Source organism: Capsicum annuum, chromosome 7 (assembly GCF_002878395.1).
Source record: "Capsicum annuum cultivar UCD-10X-F1 chromosome 7, UCD10Xv1.1, whole genome shotgun sequence".
Classification (NCBI taxonomy): Eukaryota; Viridiplantae; Streptophyta; class Magnoliopsida; order Solanales; family Solanaceae; genus Capsicum; species Capsicum annuum.
This window is the reverse complement of record NC_061117.1, coordinates 46,436,781-46,457,940: the sequence shown is the minus strand read 5'-3', so window position 1 is coordinate 46,457,940 and position 21,160 is coordinate 46,436,781. Positions and strand designations below refer to the sequence as shown.

General features: G+C 33.5%; 1 protein-coding gene across 5 annotated transcripts in view; it reads left to right on the top strand.

Moving 5' to 3' along the window:
- LOC107850131 (transcription factor bHLH35) overlaps positions 1-21,160 on the top strand; it is a 36,150-nt gene that overhangs the window by 11,916 nt on the left and 3,074 nt on the right. Inside the window, exon 5 of one of the 5 annotated variants that reach the window (XM_047393528.1) lies at positions 16,607-17,150. The exons of 3 other annotated variants lie outside the window; for them this stretch is intronic. In XM_047393528.1, the coding sequence (XP_047249484.1) occupies positions 16,607-16,609 (3 nt within the window). In that variant the 3' untranslated portion in view covers positions 16,610-17,150. Of the gene's footprint in view, positions 1-2,446; positions 2,730-16,606; positions 17,151-21,160 lie in introns of those variants that run through there. One more of the 5 variants, XM_016694561.2, reaches the window with a different exon arrangement.

Here is a 21,160-nt window from a genome sequence, read left to right as displayed (position 1 = left end):
GTTAGAAAAGTTGAGATTAGAGGTAGAGATTATCCCACTGGGCATGCTAAGTTGTTTCCAATAAATTTTACGGTGACAGAAATAAATTGCAATTACAAATAAAATATGAAGAAACAAGAATTTTAATTGATAAACGATATGGGTACAAATCTGTTTCTCCATTGATTCCTCTCTCTTGATCTCTTAATTTCTTCATAATTCTAGGGCCGTTAGTAGAGTATTTCTCAAACGTAGGATGGTCTCGTTATGAATATCCCATAATTTTGTGGGATATTGGAGAACCGATCTTTTTATGAATATCCATGAATTTATGGAATATTCAAGATGTTTTTTCAAGGGAGTAAACCACCCACATAATTTAGGGCTGAGGTAGAGAAACCTCCAAGAACTCTAACAGAATTTGAATTGTTCTTGTAGAGTTCTACGAGATTTTGATGTCTACAATAGAGTAGCGTCCAAGAACTCTAACAGAATTTGGATTCTTCTTGTAGAGTTCTACAAGATTTCGATGTCTACAAATGCCACTACTTCAAGGTTTGTCGGCGTGTAGACTTGATGAAACGCAAACACGAGTCTTGAGGTACTCTTTGGTCTGGCTCCAGATTTGCAAACTGATTTGTGATAGAAGAGATGAAGGGCAGATTTGGTCCCACTGGGCGTGCCAATTTGTTTTCAACACAATTTAATTCATGAAAAATAAACTTCAACTACAAATAAAAATATGAAGAAACAATAATTTTTCTTGATAAACGATGTGTGTACAAATCTGTTCCTCCCTTGATTCTTCTCTCTTGATTTTCTCCTTAATTCGAGGGCCATCAATAGCATATTTCACGAATGTAGAAAGATTTGAATATGAATTTCTCCGTAATTCGAGAGTCGTTAGTGGCGTATTTCTCGAATGTAGGAAAATTTGGATTTGATCTCCATGAAAGGAGGTTTGTGTATCTTCTTGATGTATTGTGCATCTTCTTGATGTATTTGATTATCAAGAAGAGATAGTTTTGCTCCTTTTATGAATATCCCATGAATTTATTGAGACTTTTGAGATTTTGGAGATATTGGACCTGCCTCTTTAAGGGGATATTTGCCTCTTTTATGTAGGCACAATTTAGGGTTTAGGTAGTGTAGCCACCAAGCTAGATTTTGAGTAAAGTAGCCTCAAAACTATAACAAAAATTGAACTCATTTTGTAGAGTCCACAAAGTTTTAATGTCTACACTATCTCTTTAGTAAAATGCATGAAAAAAGATTTCAACTAATGTATTTATCCTATTTTCAAAAAAAAATAAATCATAAAAATTAAATACATAAAAACTTATTTTTAACTCTTAACTTGTGAGTTTTAGTAATTATTTTTAATATACTTAGTTACGATATACCTCATAAGGAATATAAGGGTAGGATTTTTGTAGTATATCAGATATCAGATTTTGATTCTAAAATACAATGGTTTTACCAAAACTAATCATATTACAGGGTGTTTGTGTAATTGATCCTTAAATTTGATATGCCAATGAAAATAATAATGGAAAGAGAAGTAGCAAAAAAAATAATAAAGAAAAGAAACTGATTGTCTAATTGTAATGAGGTTGGAGGAACAGATTTTTTTTTTTTGGGGGATAAATTTTGGGCTTTTATTACTTAGTCAAATCTCAAAACAATAAATGGACCAAGTGGCCCAAATCAGAAAACAAAAAAAAAATTGGCTTCGGAATTCATGCATATTTGAATGCCGGAAGATATATATTTTACCATTAAAAAGGTATTATGATCACAGTAAAAAACATGAAAATGTCCCCCCCCCCCCCCCCCCCCCCCCACCATAAAAAAATAAAGAAATCTGAGAAATTGTGTACTGAAAATTATATAATCAATATTTATTCAACCTCAATAATTCAAATTATTGGAGAAGAAATTAGACAAGATCTTTGATCATTTGATGTTAACACACACATATATTTATTCTATTTTTTTATAGTTATTTTGAACAAATGATCTTTGAAGTCTAATCATATAGTTTTAGACGACTTCCAAGTTTCAATATCATTTTTAGAGAAGACCTTTTGTTTTTCATGATGATCTGTGAAGTCTAATCATAAAGATGCCTAACGCGTAACATGATTGAAATACCAAGATTGTCTATTTGCCTTTATTGTTCTAGAGCTAGGTAGAACCAATCAAGCATGTGGTACAATATGTGTAAAGCTGGTTTCTTATTCGTTTATGGGTATTATCATTTTGAAACATTGTCTTGACTTACTTACCATAGACCTTCCAATAAAACTTAACGCGGAATAAAATTAGATGGATTCCTAAAGTTCTCGATGTGTACTTGTAAAATAATAATTTCTTACTATGCCTCTCCAATGTGAAAAGTTCAATAATTTTTATTAGCTAAATAGAGTACCAAATATCTGCAATTACTTTGATTTCTGTTTTCTAGGCTGATGAGGAAGAGAGAGATATTTTGAAGTTGAGGATTGAAACTGCTATAGCTTCTCTAAATGATGTAGATAGCCCTATGAGCTCTTAGAACAACAATGGCTTGGATTCAACTTTGTTTCTCCATCATGATGATTAATGAGGATGTGTTTCGACGAGTTCTTTTCTTTTTCCCACGCTATTTCTATGTCGTCCTTCTTCTTAAAGTTGTTATTTGTGTAGTTTGTAGTTGGTGTTTTTCGTAAAGAAATCCCAAGTCAATGAAAGTCTACGTTTGATGTCCATTTCTAATCACTTGTCAAATTTAAGTATGTTTCCAACATATGGTGAATGGTTTGTTGGGTTCGAAATTGAGAGAGTGTCATGTAGAAGCTGAAAGTTTACAAATCAAGATGGCGATAATTTGGCCAACTCGCCTACATAGGAAAATTAATAATAAAGAAAACATAAAACTATTGGAAGAATATCTCCCCTTAAACAAGACTCGTAAATGACTACATTGTGGATGCTACTGTGTTATTGTATGAGAAGGGAGAATCTTCAATTTATAGAGTTCCAAAATATTTCCTCTTAGAACGAGGTTTGCCAAATATGAAAAAGTTTTATATTTTTCTTTTAGGAAAAGTAAAAGTATTATGGTATTACTTTTATTTTCTTTTCAAGAAAAGTAAAACTTAAATTTGATAAGAAAATCAGGACAAAAACCTTAACATGACTTAGTTCATTACTCTTTATGTTTAAATCAGCAATTCAAAATAATAATTGAATTTATATTAGAGAATCAAGGGCATGCACGTGGGATTATTATGAACTAAAGCTATATTTTTTATGTTGTATAACTTGCCAAAATGAATGAACAAAATAAAGTGATGTAAAAACAGGAAATTTGCGAAGTAATGACATAACCAAGAAAGTAAAGTGATGGAAAGAGGTAACTATGAAAACAAAGAAAGTAAAGAACACCAAGTTTAACGTGGGAAAATTCTTCAAGTCGAAGGTAACTACCACGAGATCGAAAAAGTCCAAATTGGTCCACTATAACAACAAGAGAATTACAAATATTCTCTGAATGACCACACAACAAGAGCCAAACACAGAGAAACAATAGCTACACCAACAAAAGTAAAAATCGCCCAAAATAGAGCTACTGTTCGGGACTCTAAACCAGATGCTGCGAACCTCTGAATCCAACCTTCATCGTTCAAATCAAATAGAGAGATGTTACAAATACAAAGTTAAAATTTCTGCCCGATCCAACGGTGAACGAGCCAGAAAATACGATTTGAAGTTGGCTAGTCAGAGAGGAAAAACTGCATCAACTAAACTCTCTCTCTCTTCTCTCTTTGGTGAAAGATCTCTTAAAAACCTCTCTTATATGCTAATGTATCTCAAAGACAAAATACCAATGAGCATGAATAATCTCGTTCAAATAGTCCTATTTATAGATGATGGGTGGTGCTTTTTCTAAAGCCAAACCTACTCAAAATAGGGATAGAAATCTGAACCTTTTTTCAAATAGGATTGGAAACCAAAAGAGAATAGGATTAGGCCACATGAATTTGGCTGGAACCTAGGTCACAGTCTAACAAACTCCCCCTCCAGCCACGGGGCCAAATGACTCTTCAAGAGGAGGAACTTATGACAGGCTTCATGCCTGCCAAAGTTTACAATACTCATGCTTCTCTACAACCACCAACTTTGTTAGCATATTTGAAGGATTGTCATCAATGTGTATTTTCTCAACCTCAAATAATTTCTCTTACGCGGCCATTCTAATCCAATGATACTTTCTACTAATATGCTTGAACTTAGAATGAAAAATGTAGTGGTTGGTGAGATGAATAACACTCTGATTATCACAAAATAAGACAAACCTTGATTGCTCAAAGTCAAGATCTTTCATAAATTCTTCATCCAAAGCAATTCTTTAGCACTTCGGTGATAACAATATATTCAGCTTCAATGGTGGATAGAGCTATACATTTCTATAGTCTTGATTGCCATGAAATAGCTCCCCCTGCAAAAGTGATTAAATAATTGGAAGTTGATCTTGAGTTGTCAATATTACCTCCTAAATCATAGTCTGTGTATCAAATAAGTTTAGGCGTGCCACAACCAAAGCACAACTTCAAATCTGCAGTAACTTTCAAATATCTTAATATCCATTTTACAACATCCCAATGTTCCTTTCTAGGATTAGAAAAAAAATCTGCTAACAGTACCAATAATATATGCAATATATGGTCTAGTACAAACCATATCATACATCAAGCTTCCAACTGTAGAGGAGTAGGGAATACAAGACATCTTTTTCTTGTCTTCATTAGTAGATGAACTCTAGGTCGTACTCAATTTGAAGTGTTTGGCAAGGGGAGTACTAACCACTTTTGCTTTTGTTATATTGAACTTCTTCAGTACCTTCTCAATGTACTGCTTCTGGGACAAGGATAGATCCTTTTTATCTCCATCTCAATGTATTTGGATGCCTAGAATTTTTCTTGTTGGTCCCAAGTCCTTCATCCCAAAAGATTTACCCAACTCTTTCTTAAGGACTACAATTCTAGATTTATTTCTGCCAACAATCAGCATATCATCCACATAAAGTAGTGAAATGATGAAATCATTATCAAAGAACTTCTGAAAGAATACACAGTGATCTAAAGAAGTTTTATTGTATCCTTGATTTTCTATGATAGATTCAAAATTCAAGTATTATTGTCTTGAAGCTTGTTTCAAGCCATACAATCTCTTTCTCAATTTGCAAATATAATCCCTTTTTCTTTGACTACAAAACCTCTAGGTTACTCCATGTAAATCTCTTCATCTAAATCACCATGAAGAAAGGCAGTCTTGACATCCATCTTCTCAACCTCTAAATCTAGACTTGCAGCTAAGCCTAGCAACATACGAATAAAATATATTTTCACAGCAGAAGAGAAAATTTCATTAAATTCAACTCCCCTTTTTCTTATCAAAGCCTTTGATAACTAGTCTCGCCTTATACCTAGGAGTAGAGGTATGTCCCTTTTGCTTTACTCTATAGATCCATTTGTTTGTTAGAGATTTCTTACCTTTTGGTAATTCTACTAACTCATATGTGCCATTCTCACAGGGTGACTTTATCTCATCTTTCATAGCTTCTACCCACTCATCTTTGTGAGTATCTTACCTGGTTTCATTATAATCTCTAGTTTCTCCCCTGTTTGTCAAAATGACATACTCATTTGGAGAATAACGTGTTGACTTTTGCTTTTCCCTAAAAGATCTACAAGAGGTTTCAAGAACATCTAAAGTGGTTACCTTAGCAATAGTTGGTTGTTGATCAACCACAACATCATTAATCAAACCATTTGTAGGTTCTACATCTTCTTGATCATCATTTGTATTATTATCTTGGGTTCCTTCATCTGCAATAGATGTATCAGCAGGAATTGGATCAACATCAACTAAGCTCTCATTATTCCGATTTCTCAATCTTGTCAACAACTTCAATAGTTTGGTCTTCAAAGAACACTGTATCACGACTTCTAATAAGCTTCTTATTAGTTGGATCACAAAAGCGATACCCAAACTCATCTTGACCATAACTAATGAAAATCCACTGCTTAGTTTTGACATCCAATTTTGACCTCTCATCTTTTGAAACATGCATACAAGCTTTACACCCAAAGACTTTCAAGTGATCATAGGAAACATCCTTAGAAAACCAAACTCTCTTTGGAACATCACCATACAAAGCAACTGCAGGAGACAAATTGATAACATAAGCAAGTATTAAGTTCTTCCACCCAAAAAGAATTTTGAAGTTTAGCCTCTAAAACTATACATCTAACTCTCTTAACTAGACTTCTGCTCATCTTTTCTGTCAAGTTATTCAATTGAGGCATGATACACCTAAATTACAACTCTCTTTAGAAAGAGTAAGTGGTCGTTGTCAAATATAAAATCCAACTAGGCTGGGGTCGAATCCCATAAGGAATATGGTGTTAACTAAGTTATATGACTATTAACAGATTATTGATTAAAGATTTCCGCAAAAAAAAGGGGGGGTATGTTGTTAATAGATATTATTGATAAAGCCACTTTGTATTTGAACTATTGAGTATTTTGCAAAGTGAATTCAATGAGATTAAGTAAACTAGGATTATGGTCACTAAGGTGTTAATGAAATCAAGGTTGTGAGTTATTTCAAATCCCTAATTAACGATTCTAATTGCAAGCTTTATTAAACTCTAAAGTCTATCTATTTGTTTCTCAAACTTAATAGATGGCTATCTTTTAATTCTTTAGAACCTAAAGAGTGTTATGGAATGTTCAATTGAATCCTCAAGTGGGTTAATCCTGTTAAGGCATCAACCCATAACCCAAAGGTTGAAGCCCTTGAATTTATTATAATTCTTCTTTTTTCCAACACCAACTTTTTTACTCAAACAAATTATGTTCATGACCACACCCTTTAAGTTTGCAACCAAGAAAGTTCATTAATTTGAAGAGAAGATTATGCAATTACAATTATCTAAGGATTTTAAGCATTCTCACAACCCTAGCAATAATTCACACCAAGGCTCCCATAACCTTAGTTATGGGAGTTTTAGCCATACATAATATAAGAGAAAGATTCTATTGTAATTATCATAAATAATTCAAAAATTACCTACAAAGATACAAAAGATTGTTCTTGATCTTAGATAAATGGTGAATAAAATTAAAACCTAAAGAAAAGATCTTGTTCTCAGAGATTTGTAAGTTACAAAAATGTTTCAGTAGTTAAAATATATCTCCTCTAAACCTAAACTGAGTATTTATATGTTCCCAGGAAGTGTAGATTTAAAATTCAAAATGCAGGCTGCCGCGTCATGGTAGACAGCCAAGGTGACGGTCCGTCACTGGACTGACTGTCCGTCACTGGACTGACTGTCCGTCACTTGGACAATCACTTGGACTCTAAATTATCTTTGTTCTATTTAGCTCTGACGGCTAAGGTGATGGCCCATCGCTGGATTGATGGTCTGCCACTTCATCCCTTGATGATCTTCATTCTGTTTAAGATTGACGGACATAGTGACGTTCCGCCGCTGGATTGATGGTCCGTTGCCTGGTCTGTTACTTCACCCTTGATGATCTTCATTATGTTTAAGGCTGATGGACTCAGTGACAATTTGTCTTAAGGTCAACGACCCATCAGTTAGTCTGTCACACACAACCAGTTCCTTCTTTTCCAAGTTATTTCTTCTTCCAAGTAATTTACCTAAGAATAATTAAAACCCAACATCAAATACCTCAATAGTTGCTTAGAAACATACAATTATCCCTTGTAAAAGATGCAAAATATTTTGTCAAATGCCGGAACATCGGCATGTTGGGCGGAGTTATCTGATGACGAATTCCTTGTGATATGCAATAGTTATCAAAAGGATCAATATATTTCCCACCATTGTCAGTGCGAATACATTTTTGCTTTTTCCCTGTTTGTCTCTCAGATAAAGCTTGAAATTCCTTAAACACATCAAGTACTTAGATCTTTAGATTTTAAAGGATATACCAAGAGCTTGTGAGAATGATCTTCAGTGAAAGTCACAAAGTAAAGTGCACCACTTTGTGACTTCACTTTAAAAGGACCACATAAATCAGAGTGTACTAGCTCCAATAGTTCAGGATTTCTTGAGGGATAATAACTGTGAAAGAAAATCTCTTTTATTTTCCAGCTAAGCAATAAATACATCTTTTCACCTTTGCTTGTTTCACACCAACAAGTAGATTTTTCTTAGCTAAATATGCATTCCCATCTCACTCATATGACTGAGGATTTTATGCCATAATTCTGATAAAGTGTTACTTTCCACCAAATTCACAGCGTCATTGAGGGCAGATTCTTGAGTCACATATAAATTAGAATACTTTGTTCCTTGAGCCACAACTAATGCGCCTTTGGTGTGCTTCCATTGGCTATTGAACAAGTCATTATGGTAGCCATCATTATCTAGCTGCCCTATAGATATCAAGTTTAGAGGAATGCTTGACATTCTAAAGGACTAACATTGTACCAATATTAGTCTTCAAATAGACCGTGCCAAAACTAAGCACCTTGACCTCACGAGCATTGCCCATATTCAATAATTTATAGTTAGCGAGAGTATAAGATAAAAATAATTCTTTCCTCGGTGTGACATGGGATGTATCTACAGAATCTACTATCCAACTAGTGTCATGGGATACAAAATTGATGATGTTTTTATCGCAAGCAAAGAGAAGGTCATTTTTAACAACAACAACAATATTGTTTTCATTCTTTTCTTCATTCTTTCCTTCTCTAGTATCTTGTTTCAACTTATAATAGAACTTTTTAATACGTCTTTTATTGCCACGATGATAACATAAATGACTCTCATACCCTGACCTTAACTTTCTTCTGCTTTTACCTTAATTTCTTGCATTTTTTGTTTTCTCTCTCCCTCGATCTTCTGTAAATAGAACATCTGTGTGTGAGGATGAGCTCTAAAATTTTCTCCTTAATTCTTCATTCAAAACCTTACTCTTGGAAAATTTTATAGTCATCTTGTCACCTGTAGCTGAATTTATTGAAGAAACACGAAGAGTCTCCCATGAATCTGGTAGAGTATTCAAAAGCCAAAGTCCTTGTATCGTATCGTCAAAATTAACACCCATTCCAAAAAGTTGATCAAGGACACCTTGAAAATCATTTATATAGTCAAGAACAGGATTTCCCTCCTTGTATATAAAGGTCATCAATTATTTTAGTAGGAACAACTTGTTATTGCCAGTTTTTGAAGCGTAAAGTATTTCCAACTTTTCCCACAATGTTCTAGCATGTGTCTTATTCACAATATGATTGTGAACATTGTATTCAACCTATTGCCTTATATATCCACATACTTCTTGGTGCTGAAAATCCCAATTCTCATCAGTTATATTCTCAAGTTTATGATCATAAAAAATGGGAAGATGCATCTTCTTCACAAACAGAAGATCTTTTATCATACTCTTTCATATATTGTAATTGCTCCCATTTAAACATACCATCTTACTCATATTTACCTCCATTCAAAAATCCTTGATAGACAACCTGGTCTCTGATACTATTTTTTGTGAGGAAAAGTGGTAAATACAAAAACAAAGAAGGTAAAGAACACCAAGTTTAACGTGGGAAAACCCTTCAAGTTGAAGAAAACAACCATAGGATTACAAAAATCCAAATTGCTCCACTATAAGAATAAGAGTGTTATAAATATACTCTGAATGGACACACAACAAGAGCCAAACATGGAGAAGCAATAGTTACACCAACAAAAGTTAATCAAGAGAAATCACCCAAAATAGAGCTACTGTTCGGGACTCAAAACCATATGTTGCAAACCTCTAAATTTTATATCCACCATTCAAATATAAAACCAAGATGTTACAAATACTCAGTCAAAATTTTAGCCTGATTCAATGGTGAACAAGCTGGCAAACATGATTTGAAGTTGGTTGGTTGGATAGGAAAAACTGCAACAGCTAAACTCTCTTTCTCTTATCTCTCTTTGGTGAAAGCTCTATCAAAAACCTCTCTAATGTGCTAATGTCTCTCAAAGACAAATACCAATGAGCATGAATAATTTTCTCTCAAATAGTCTTATTTATAGATGATGGGTGTTCTAAAGCTAAACTAACTCAAAATAGGAATAGAATTTCGAATCTTTTTTCAAATAGGATTGGAAACCAAAATAGAATAGGATCAGGCCATGGGCCTTTGGCTGGAACATGGGCCACGAGCCAACAAAAAGTAATTCTTATTTTATATTTTTCGATGTATTGTTTGGCGACATCATCGGTAAAATGATAACTTGAGAACCTTTGAGCTTGAATTACAACTAAGAGTTTAATATAACTATTGTGATGAGAATAAGATCGATTACAAGTGAGAGCAAGAGTGTACTTATATGGTGTGTTTGGATGTTTTTCATGGAAAATGTTTTCATGAAAAATAAGTTGTTTCTTACTTATTTTCTTATGTTTGGTTGGTGAGTGGAAAATATTTTCTAGTGTTTTGTTGGAAATGAAAAAAAATATTTTTCAGAAATACATTTTAGTGTCTAGCTAAAAAGTAGAAAATACATTTTAGAAAAATAATTTTTGATCTAAACAAATGTCTCTTTAGGGTGTATTCGGTACGGAGGAAAATATTTTCAAGGAAAATAAGTTATTTCTTATTTATATTCTTGTGTTCGTTAAGCAAGTAGAAAAATATTTTCTAAGAGTATTTGTATATATTTAACAAAATTAATGAGAATGAATAGGGTAAGAAAGGGGTTTTGAAACTTTATTAAAAATAAATTATAATAATTAAATCTTTTTTTTTTGGAGAAGGGGGTTGGTTGGGGGAGGGGGGATGGAGGGGGATCAGAATAGGTGGTAGGGGTGGAGTAAGAAAAAGGTTTTAATTTTTTTTTGGAAAATTAAATTAATTTTCTTTTGGAGGGAAAGGATGAGAGAGGAAGGGGGTACAACTAGTAGGGTTGGGGTCAGGGGTCAGGGGTCAGGGAGTAAGGATGGGGTAGGAAAAAAAAATAAAAAACTAAAAAATAAATTAATAAAATTTATTTTTTAGGGGGGTGGGGTGGGGTAAGGTAAGAAAAAGTTGAAATTTTCAAAAAAAAATAAAATTAATAGCTTTTTATGGAGGAGCGATGGTGGGGGTTAGAGGTCGGAGTAGGGGATCAGGTAAGAAAAAATATTTAAATATTTTTTTTAAAAATTAAATATTTTTTTGAATGGGGTAATACTGGGTAGGGGGTGGGGGGGTGGGTAGAAAATTGTGGGTTGGTGATTTTGAGAGTTATATGAATATTTTAACTTGAGAGTGAGGTTGAAAGAGAGTTTGAAAAAATATTTTCCCTACTTTTTGAAGGGAATTCATTTTCCTTAAATTTGAGGAAAATAAATTATTTTGCAAAATATTTTTCAAAACATTTAAGTTAACCAAACATGAGAAAAATTGAAAAAGATTTTCCAAAAAATGTTTTTCTTTATACCAAACATACTCATAGTCTAACTCTAAGCAATGTTTTATGTTTATTTAATCTCTCTTAATAAGCACTAATATCTGCACTTTGAACTCGTTACATATGCGGTTGAATGATTGTCGGATTGATAGTCTGGGAATGCTTTTTATTTTTTTCTAGAAAAGATATTTTTTGAAAAGAATGGTGTTTGGTTAATTTTGCAAAAGTGTCTTTAAAAAGAAACAAAAACAGTTTTTCTGCTTTTGGAAAGAAGTAGAAGATTTCTGCTTTTCAAAAAAGGAAAACCAGAAAATTATTTCTTTCATGAAAAAAATATCCTCTCTCTCTCTCTCTCTCTCTCTCTCACACACACACACACATACGCACACACACACAAACATGCACGTACACGCGCACGCACACACACACATGTATATATATATATATATATATTATATATATTAAAATATCCCTTATTAATTAATCAACATATCTTATAAGTTCCATTAAAGTTTGATTTTAGAATTTTATACTTCATATTTACATCATAATTCTTTATTTCATTCTATTTTTTTTATATATTATTATTTTATTATTCGCTCATTTTCTTTAAATAAAATAAAAAATATCATTGATGATGATGATCGAAGAATATGTAGCTATTTTTTTATTAATACTGATGATAAATGATAGACGAATCATGTTGCAAGATTAAATGATATTTTGTCGACTTTTGTAAATTTTTCTTGAATGTTTAATTTTAAATAAATAATTAAAAATATTATAATAGATATTCAAAATAAATTTTCTCTATAAAATGATTTTTCTGTGAGAATAAGTTAACCTGGGCTTGGGTTCATAAATGAGCTTAGATTGGGTCTTTGATTAATAACTCACACTGTTTGTCGAAAAACATGATCCTAATATGAATAATTTAATGTTTCAATTAATATATAGGCAAAATTAAACAAATACCCAATTTTCTTCTGAGTTTTTACTAAAACTTTTATTGAGGTAGTAGAAAAAGTCTATTGATACAAGTCTTTTTTGTCATCTCAAAAACACTTCTTGAAAAAGATTAGCCAAACACAATCTATTTATCAAAAACACTTTTCAAATGAATTTATCAAACACAAATTATTTTTTAGAAAGGATTTTTTTTAAAAAGATAATTTTTTGAAAGTTCTTCTCAAATAAGCAATTTTCTAACAACAATTGGAAATGGGCTTTAAATTTTGGATTCTCTAAAAATAGTTATAAGGTTGTTTGGTATAGGACAATGGGTAATGGGATAGACAGTGTTATCCCATATATTGGGATATCATATGAGATTAGTTATCAAATCATTGTAGTACAAATGATGGAATAAGGAATTTGGGACTAATTAATGTTAGGCGCTAAGTGATGAAAGTAAACAAAAAATGGAGGGAAGAAAGAATGAAGGGAAAGTAAAAGTGTGCGTTCACTTTATAAAGAAGTGTCTCTCCCACATTGGTTGGATAAAGGAACATTCTTGTGCTTATATATAGAAATACCCTTTCATGTATAGTGAGGCAATAAAAAGACAAACCTTGCATCATCGTCGTTGGCGCTCACTCGGGCTCGGCTTCGGGTTTGGATTAGTCGAGAGATTATCCTTTCAGATAAAATTTATTTTAATCTTGAGAATTAAGGATTTTTAATTCAAAAATTTGATAAGAATTTTTTTTTCATTTGTGGACACACATGAGCATGTTCGAACACACCTTAAAGGGACGCGACCCTTCGAGGTACTATTTGAAAATGGAAAAGGGACTTGCATGCACACCTGGCGATATATAGATGCAGATATCAGCGCATGTGCCAATGCAAGTCCGCGAAAATATATTATTATCTGTAATTGCCGGCATACGAATGCGTGTGGATCCGCAGGTCGTCATGATGTTTCAAAAATTGCAACTTTTCATGAACCATTGCTTTGAAGCAACTCTTTGTGGCTATAAATACCTGATTTTTTCTCAGGTATAGAAAAAAAATTTAAAATTAAAAAGCGCTCTCTTCTTCTTGAAAAACTCAAGTGTGATTTACAAATCGTTGAGTGAGTTCGTAGGTATGCAAATTTAAGGTACTACTATTTGCTAAAGTTAATCATTTTATCCTGAGAGGATATATTTTATTAACCTCGGATACTTTAGGAGAATAGTTTCCTTAAAAACACATCATGAATTCGATGGACCTAATTCTTTATTTATTCATCTCTTTCTTTAAATTTTTCTATTTTTTTAGAAAATAGTTTGAACTTCTTTGTTGTTCTTGAACTTGTTGTTGAACTTTATGTTGTAAATACAGATTGTACCTAGAAAACAACAATCTTAAGGAATTAATAAATTTATATTTTAATTTCTGGAGATTAAAGCCTTTTGATTTTCTTCTATTTGAAATTGATAGTGATTCGATGCTATAAAAACTTCATCACGACTCAAAATTTACTCAGTTAGCGATTAGAAAAGTATAAAAACTTTATCGTAAAACTTATAATAAGTTTTTTAAAGTTTAAAACTTTATTGTTCTTATTTGTGATACTAATTGGTTTTCTAATTGTGACCAAAAATGACTACTAAAATCAAGTCAATGATGGAACGACGAATGTTTCATAACTAACATTACTACTTTAAGTCGTTGAAATGTTGCTCCTGTCATGGCACTGACAAAATATTAGAAAATTTTTCTGGTATTAGGTTCAAAAGATGGCAACAATAGATTTTCTTTTACATTACTACCCTAAGTCTGCAAAGGTTCATCACAAAAAGTGTTCCTGAATTGTCGGAAGAAACTTTGAATAAAGATTATTTCGTAGTAATTGAAACTTGAAAGCACTCAGATTTTTTTATGTAAGACTTACATTCTGAGTGGCCTACAAGATAATTTGTATAATGGTTACCGCAACATGAAGAACTCTAAGAAACTATGGGATGATTTAGAAAAGAAGTACAAAATAGAGGATGTCGGAATAAGAAAATTCATTGTTGTAGAATTTTTGGACGTCAAGATGGTAGACAGTCTAGGTGTAGTTACCCAAGTCCAAGAGTTACAGGTCATAATTCATGATCTCCTTTCTACAGGTAGGATTTCATTAAATACCTTTTAAGAATGTTCTATATATTCACTTAACCTTGATTGTATGTTTGGTTGTGAATGATGCTTTTTAAGTGGATGCAATAATCTAGAAGTTACCATATTTGTGGAAGGACTTCAAAAACTACTTGATGCACAAATGCAAGGCGATGCCTTTCGAAGATCTCATTGTGAGGTTAAGAATCAAAGAGGATAATAAAGTCACAGAATGAGCTCTCGTGGGAATTTAGCAGTAAGTAGAGCAAATATTATTGAAGATGATCCCACTAAATTAAAGAAGAGAAAGAAATCATCAAAATAATAAGACAATCCTCCGAATAAGAAATTTAAAGGAAATTTCTTCAATTTTGGCAAAGTTGGCCACAAGTCTACTGATTGTCGAGCTTCAAAGAAGGTCAAGAAAAATGATCAAGCAAACATGGCTGAATCCAAAAAAAGAAATGGATAATCTTTGTGCCATGCCATCAAAATAGAATCTGGTTAATAATAGTAGAGAATGGTGGATGGATTTGGTGCCTCTCGCTACATGTGTGCAAACAAAGAACTATTTTTATCATATGCTTTAACTCAAGCTTATTAGAAGATATTCATGGCAAACTCTTCTGTGCCAAAGATTGCACTTATGATAGACATATACCTACGTGCTCTATTTGGTTCAATTACAAGATGAAATATAAACGTATTTGACTTAGTAACGATGTAGTTGTGGGGCTAAGTTAGATCGATTAGAGGTTCGGAAGGCCATAGTTATAATATAGACTCTGTGAACCAACCAAGATAATTAACCTAACCAATAAAGTTTTATGATGTAATATGATTGTTCGTAGTGCCTTAACCCTATTTTTTCTCCATTATTGTTCAAAACCTTTAATTTAACGCATTGTTAAGTTTACTCTTAGTTTATTCTCAATCAATCTTATGGTTACGTTAGCACTGAGTTAATCTTAATAGTTGGACTGGTCTGGGATAGTTGTTAATGCAACTCTCTGAGGGATTGATACTTGGCTTGTAAATGTCCACTATATTACTTGATGAGGCCACATACACTTGAGTGTACACTTGGGTGCAACACATATTTCCTCTTGGTCCCTTTTTGAGCTAGTACCTTTTTTTTTTCTACACCTTTAACCTTCTCTTCTTTATTGCTAAATCACTACTTTGGCCCTGGTCTCTCTTTGGACATCATTAACTTCAACTTAGGAAAATTGCCTAAGTTGAGGGTGGCTACTATAGAGAGTTAACAAGAGAAAGATGGGTTGACTAAGACTACGCGTTATACCTTTACGTTGGCCCTAGTCCTTTGCGGATATTATGCACCTCTACTTATGACATTAGCATAAGTTGAGGGTGGCTAGTGTGAACGGCTGACTGAACTTATTTACTCAGAAATGGTAGAAGGTTTATACATATATCTTTTTATAAATAAACAAGAAAAATGAAAAAAGGGGATACTACACTAAGAGGGAAGCGTAAAGTAAAAATGTATGCTAATAAGAGGTAACAATGGCAAGAAGAGCAGAGTCACTATCCCAATATAGTACCTAGTTGAATGGTATGGGAAAGACTGCCTTTGTATATGGTTTATTTGAATTTCGTTCAAAGAGTGAGAGATTTGGATAGCAGTCCTTGGACTATATGGAGCAGTGTGAGTAGGACTTCTTTGAGGTTAGAGTATATGAATCTAGTACTTGTGAGTGTTGATTCTTAGATTCGGTGTCTTATATGTATATGTGTATATTTGTATATATGTATATATGTAACATAGCTAGAGTGTAATGCCAAGCATATATACCTACAAGTTAGAGTTATAGAATTGTGGTACATATATAATGTGAGTCCTTGTTAAGTCCAACAGCTGCTCATTCTTTCATTACCTAAATGCATTCATGATATTGTGTTAAGTTTCTTGAGGAAAGAAACTGTCTTAAGTTGAGGGTGTTGATATACAGGCTCATGAAGGTACATTTTTCATCCTCAAAGAAGGAAAATTGCATATTTTCTAGCAATGACTAGTGTTATTTTATTTGTTTTATGCTTATTCTCAGTAATCAAATTTAAAGGGATGAAAGTTTAGGAAGTCAAGATTCAGAGACTCACAATGGGGTAATCGATGGATTGTTGGAGCCCCGATGGACTGCTGGACTTCCTATTCGAGCTGCGATGGACCTCCGGACTGCCCATCGCCATAAAGCAGAATAGTAGATAACCTAGAGATGGGTGACTTCCTAAATGATGGATGATCAAGGCTGCGACGGACTGTGACCTTGGTCGTTAGTGTCAACCAGAATGTATGGACTACCAAGAGTTGGTGACAAGAAAGGCGACGGTACATTGTACCAGCAACAAACTAGTTCCAAGGGTGTCGATGATTTCCATACGACATTCACTTACTGGATAAGCAATAACGATTTAGGGTTAAAATATCCATCTTTCTAGTTGTTGAAATTGTAATGTAAGTTTGGCTGAGAAACAAGTTTCGGGTTAGAAAACACATAATTTGTGGTTGTGAATTTGGATTTCGAATTCAAATTTCTTTTCATTGTAAGTATACCCTGCAATTTATGAAATAAAGCTTTTCATCTAATTTCTAATAATGAGTTGCTAAAACTCCATAACTAAGGTTATGGAATCCTTAATAGAATTTCAATTCTAGTTATAGGTTGTTGAGTTCATATCAAAACTGTAACTATATCACCTTCTCTTCATTTTACTGAATTCTCTTGGTTGCAAATATGAGAATGTTCCTAGAAACTTAACTTGCTTTGACAAAGAAGTGCATGTTTAGAAAAAGAGCTTGGTGATAGTAAATTAGAGTTCTATTGGAACCCTTAGGGGTTTCACCACACAGTGAGCCAGGTCACTTAGAGTCAATCACAAGTGATAGAATAGAATAACAACTATGAGGTGCAAAAAATAAAGGTGGTGTAAGAAAGTAAAGACACAAGATTCTTACGTGGAAACCCAGGAAAGGAAAAACCATGGATTTCCCTCACAAGCACCAAGGAAATCCACTATAATCAACCTCTTGATTACAGTTTAGATTTCAGCCTACCTCTTGGCTCCTTTCACTTGTAGCCACTGTACTACAAGCTCATCTTGGTAACTCTACCAAGGACCCTCTCTACTATTTAATCAACAACAATCTTAGATAACTCTACCTAAGAGGTTTCCTTAATAAGAAAACACTACTTTTATAACATGAGTAGTTCCCTTACAAATCAGCACTTAAGAACAATTTTAATTTAAGCTCACATAGACAGTTAAGAACTTGAGCAGTTTTGGAACTAGATTTTTGTTGCCTTCACTTCACTCTTTAGAATTGTAAAAAACCATTTAATGAAGAAACTTCTCTTCCTTTTTATAGATGAGTGATGATTAGGGCTGAAAGATTATTGGACAAATTATCTTAGTCAGTACAAAATAACACCTACAAGTTTGTTACACAAGAGGACAAAAATATGTAGATGATGCATGCCAGCTGTACTGTACCTTGTACATCTAGGGAGCTGGTCCCTTGCAGTTTATATACTTATCATCAAGACTACATATAGCAATTTTCTCTCTTTTTTATAATGACAAACCATACCATACAATTTGAGAATTATTGCACATTCATCACATTTAATCAATGTGATTAACACCTAAAGATAAATGTTTCCCTTGTCATCATGCTTCCTCTGTCACACAACACAGGGATTCGGTCCCTTGTTGTAATCTTGCATCAAAAACTTCTAAGCACTACTAAGCACATTTGCATATTTCCCCTATCAATATGACTCCATCCCTTTATTTATCTATTCAACATCTATTTTCTCTGTCATCATGCCATTAAAGTTTGTAACTCAATTCCTTGTCCTGCCTGATCCCTACTACATAAACTCAATGTTCCCTCTTTTGGCATCATTGAAAAATATTAAAGAGTAATAGTAAGCACAAGTTAGTTAAATTATGGCCATTAGGACAACACTAACATGAAGAACATCTTCAATATAGAACCAAGTGAAGAGCACCAAAGCAGGAACACATTCATGTATCATTTCGGTGCAAGAATTTCATATTAGGTTCCAAATGAAAGACCACATAAGTTGGGGAAAAAGTGAAGGATTTTAAGAGAAGGTTTGGGGACATGAGTTCATAAGGACAAAAGCCTCATCTTGAGTTCATTACATTTCTGATTTTCACCAGCACACATCAATTTCTGCTTTTTCTAGAATTTGTCTTTTGTTTTTCTTCTTTTGCAAGCTCTACTAGGTTTATGATCATGATTTTTTTCTTCTTGGGACTGGGTCCCTCAGAAATCTAGTGCCTTTTAATAGAAGTGTTTTTTGATTTCAGTCAAGGGTGAGAGGACTTGTGCCTCTAATTTTGCCTTCTGAGATTGATACCATTGGGAGCAGGTCCCGGCAAATTCTGACTCGCTTTCTCTGGTTGTTCTTCTAGTGGAGCTGAAATTTGTGGCTAAGATCCTGGCTCATCATTATTGTCATCACTCTCATCTTCATCATTGATCCCTTGATCTATATCTTCAGTAAAAACATCCCTTTAAATATGAATGAGTTTTTTTTCTTTTAAGATTTCACCATTTTTAGTGTTCATTTGACTCCCTGAATCGTTAAAGATCACGTGAATACTTTCTTGAACACATAGAGTTCTTTAATTGAACACTCTATAGTCCTTGATAGTTGAGAAGTAGCCTACAAACACAACTTTATCACTCTTGGAATCAAATTTTCCCAATTCTCTTTTCCAACTGTTTAGGACAAAACATTTGCATCCAAAAGGTCTAAAATAGTCTATCCTAGTCTTTCTATTGAATAACAACTCATATGGAGTTTTATTTAGAAGTGATTTAATCAAACACCTATTACTCACATAACAAGCAGTATTCACTGCTTCAATCCAGAAATTCTTTGGTAGACCACTATCAATTAGTATAGTTCTTGCAATATCTATGATAGTTCTATTTTTCCTTTCAAAAACTCCTTTTTGTTATGGAGTTATATGAGCAGAAAAGTTGTGACTTATGCGATGCTCAGTACAAAATTCATCAACTTGAGAATTCTCAAATTCAGTCTCATGATCAGACCTAAATTCATGATAGTTCTATTTTTCCTTTCATCCTTGGTTCTTATAGACATTGTCTAGGTGAACCTGGAATAGTCATCTATAATGACAAGAACATATTTCTTCCCTCATCTACTTTGGACTTTGATGGGTCAACATAAATCCATGTGAAGTATTTCATGGGGCCTGAAAGTACTTACTTGATTCTTCAATTCTAAGGAGGATCTGGTCTGTTTACTTTTAATACCTTCATCACAGACTTTGTTTTCTGGGAATTTAAGTTTTGACAAGCCATAGACTAGGTCCTTTGCAATCAGCTTGTTTAAAAAGGAAGAACTCACATGTCCTAATTTTCTGTGCCATAAATTTGCATCTTTACTTTGTGAACTCAAACACGTTAATTCCCCATCAGCCATAGACTCCAGATCAGCTACGTATATGTTCTTGATCCTTTGGAATAAAGAATATTCTTTCTAGATTTCATGCTTGATACAGTGCACCCATCAGATGAGAATTTTACCTTATTTCCTTTGTCAAAGATTTGAGATACACTTAGAAGACTGTAATTTAGCCCATTTACATAGTACACATCTTCTATTGCATGATGAGGTGATTTCCTAATTTTTCTAACAGCTTTGATGTAACCCCTTTTGTCATCTCCAAAGGACACACCTCCCCTTTGAAGTGCCTTGCAAGTGAGAAAACAATCAACCCTCCCAGTCATGTGCCTAGAACAACCACTATCCATAAACCAGTGTTGGTTGTCATTTCCTTTTTCTATCGTATTTTCTTCTCTATCTTCAGTAGTGGCCATTAGAGAGCTATAGGAACCTAAGATTATCCTTTTATCACCATATTTCATCATAAGGCCATATCCATTATCCTTGTATTCCTCGTATTTATTTGACAAGTCTTCCTATGTAGCCAACACCTTCTTTATTATACCACTAACTGCATCTTTCCTTCTTGATTTTTTAGGATTTTGATCTTTTTTTTTGCTATGATGACCAACCCTTTTTATATCTCTAATAATCTTCATTGCCAAAACTGCAAATTTAGTGTATGCTTTACCTAGGTTAGATTCTAGAGCATTCAAGGTCAGCAATCTTATCCTTCTTGCTTCTTTTCTTTCCACCCCTAGTTCAGTTATAGTAGCCATGATGACCAAAATACACTAGGTATAAAACATTTAGAGTGAGCCTACTCTAATACAAATTGTTGGAACCTTTGGGGATTGCACTAGAAAGTGAGGGATCAGGTCCCTTAGAGTCAATCACAAGAGATAGAATAGTAAAGCAACTATGAGTTGCAAACAACAAAGGCAATGCAAGATAGTAAAGACACAGAATTTTTCCTTGGAAACCCAGGAAGGGAAAAACCACAGCTTTCCCTCACAAGTACCAAGGAAATCCACTATAATTAGTCTCTTGATTACAGTCTAGATTTTAGCCTACCCCTAGTCTCCTTTCATTTGTAGCCACTCTACTCGAAGATCATCTTGGTAACTATACCAAGGACCCTCTCTACTGATTAAA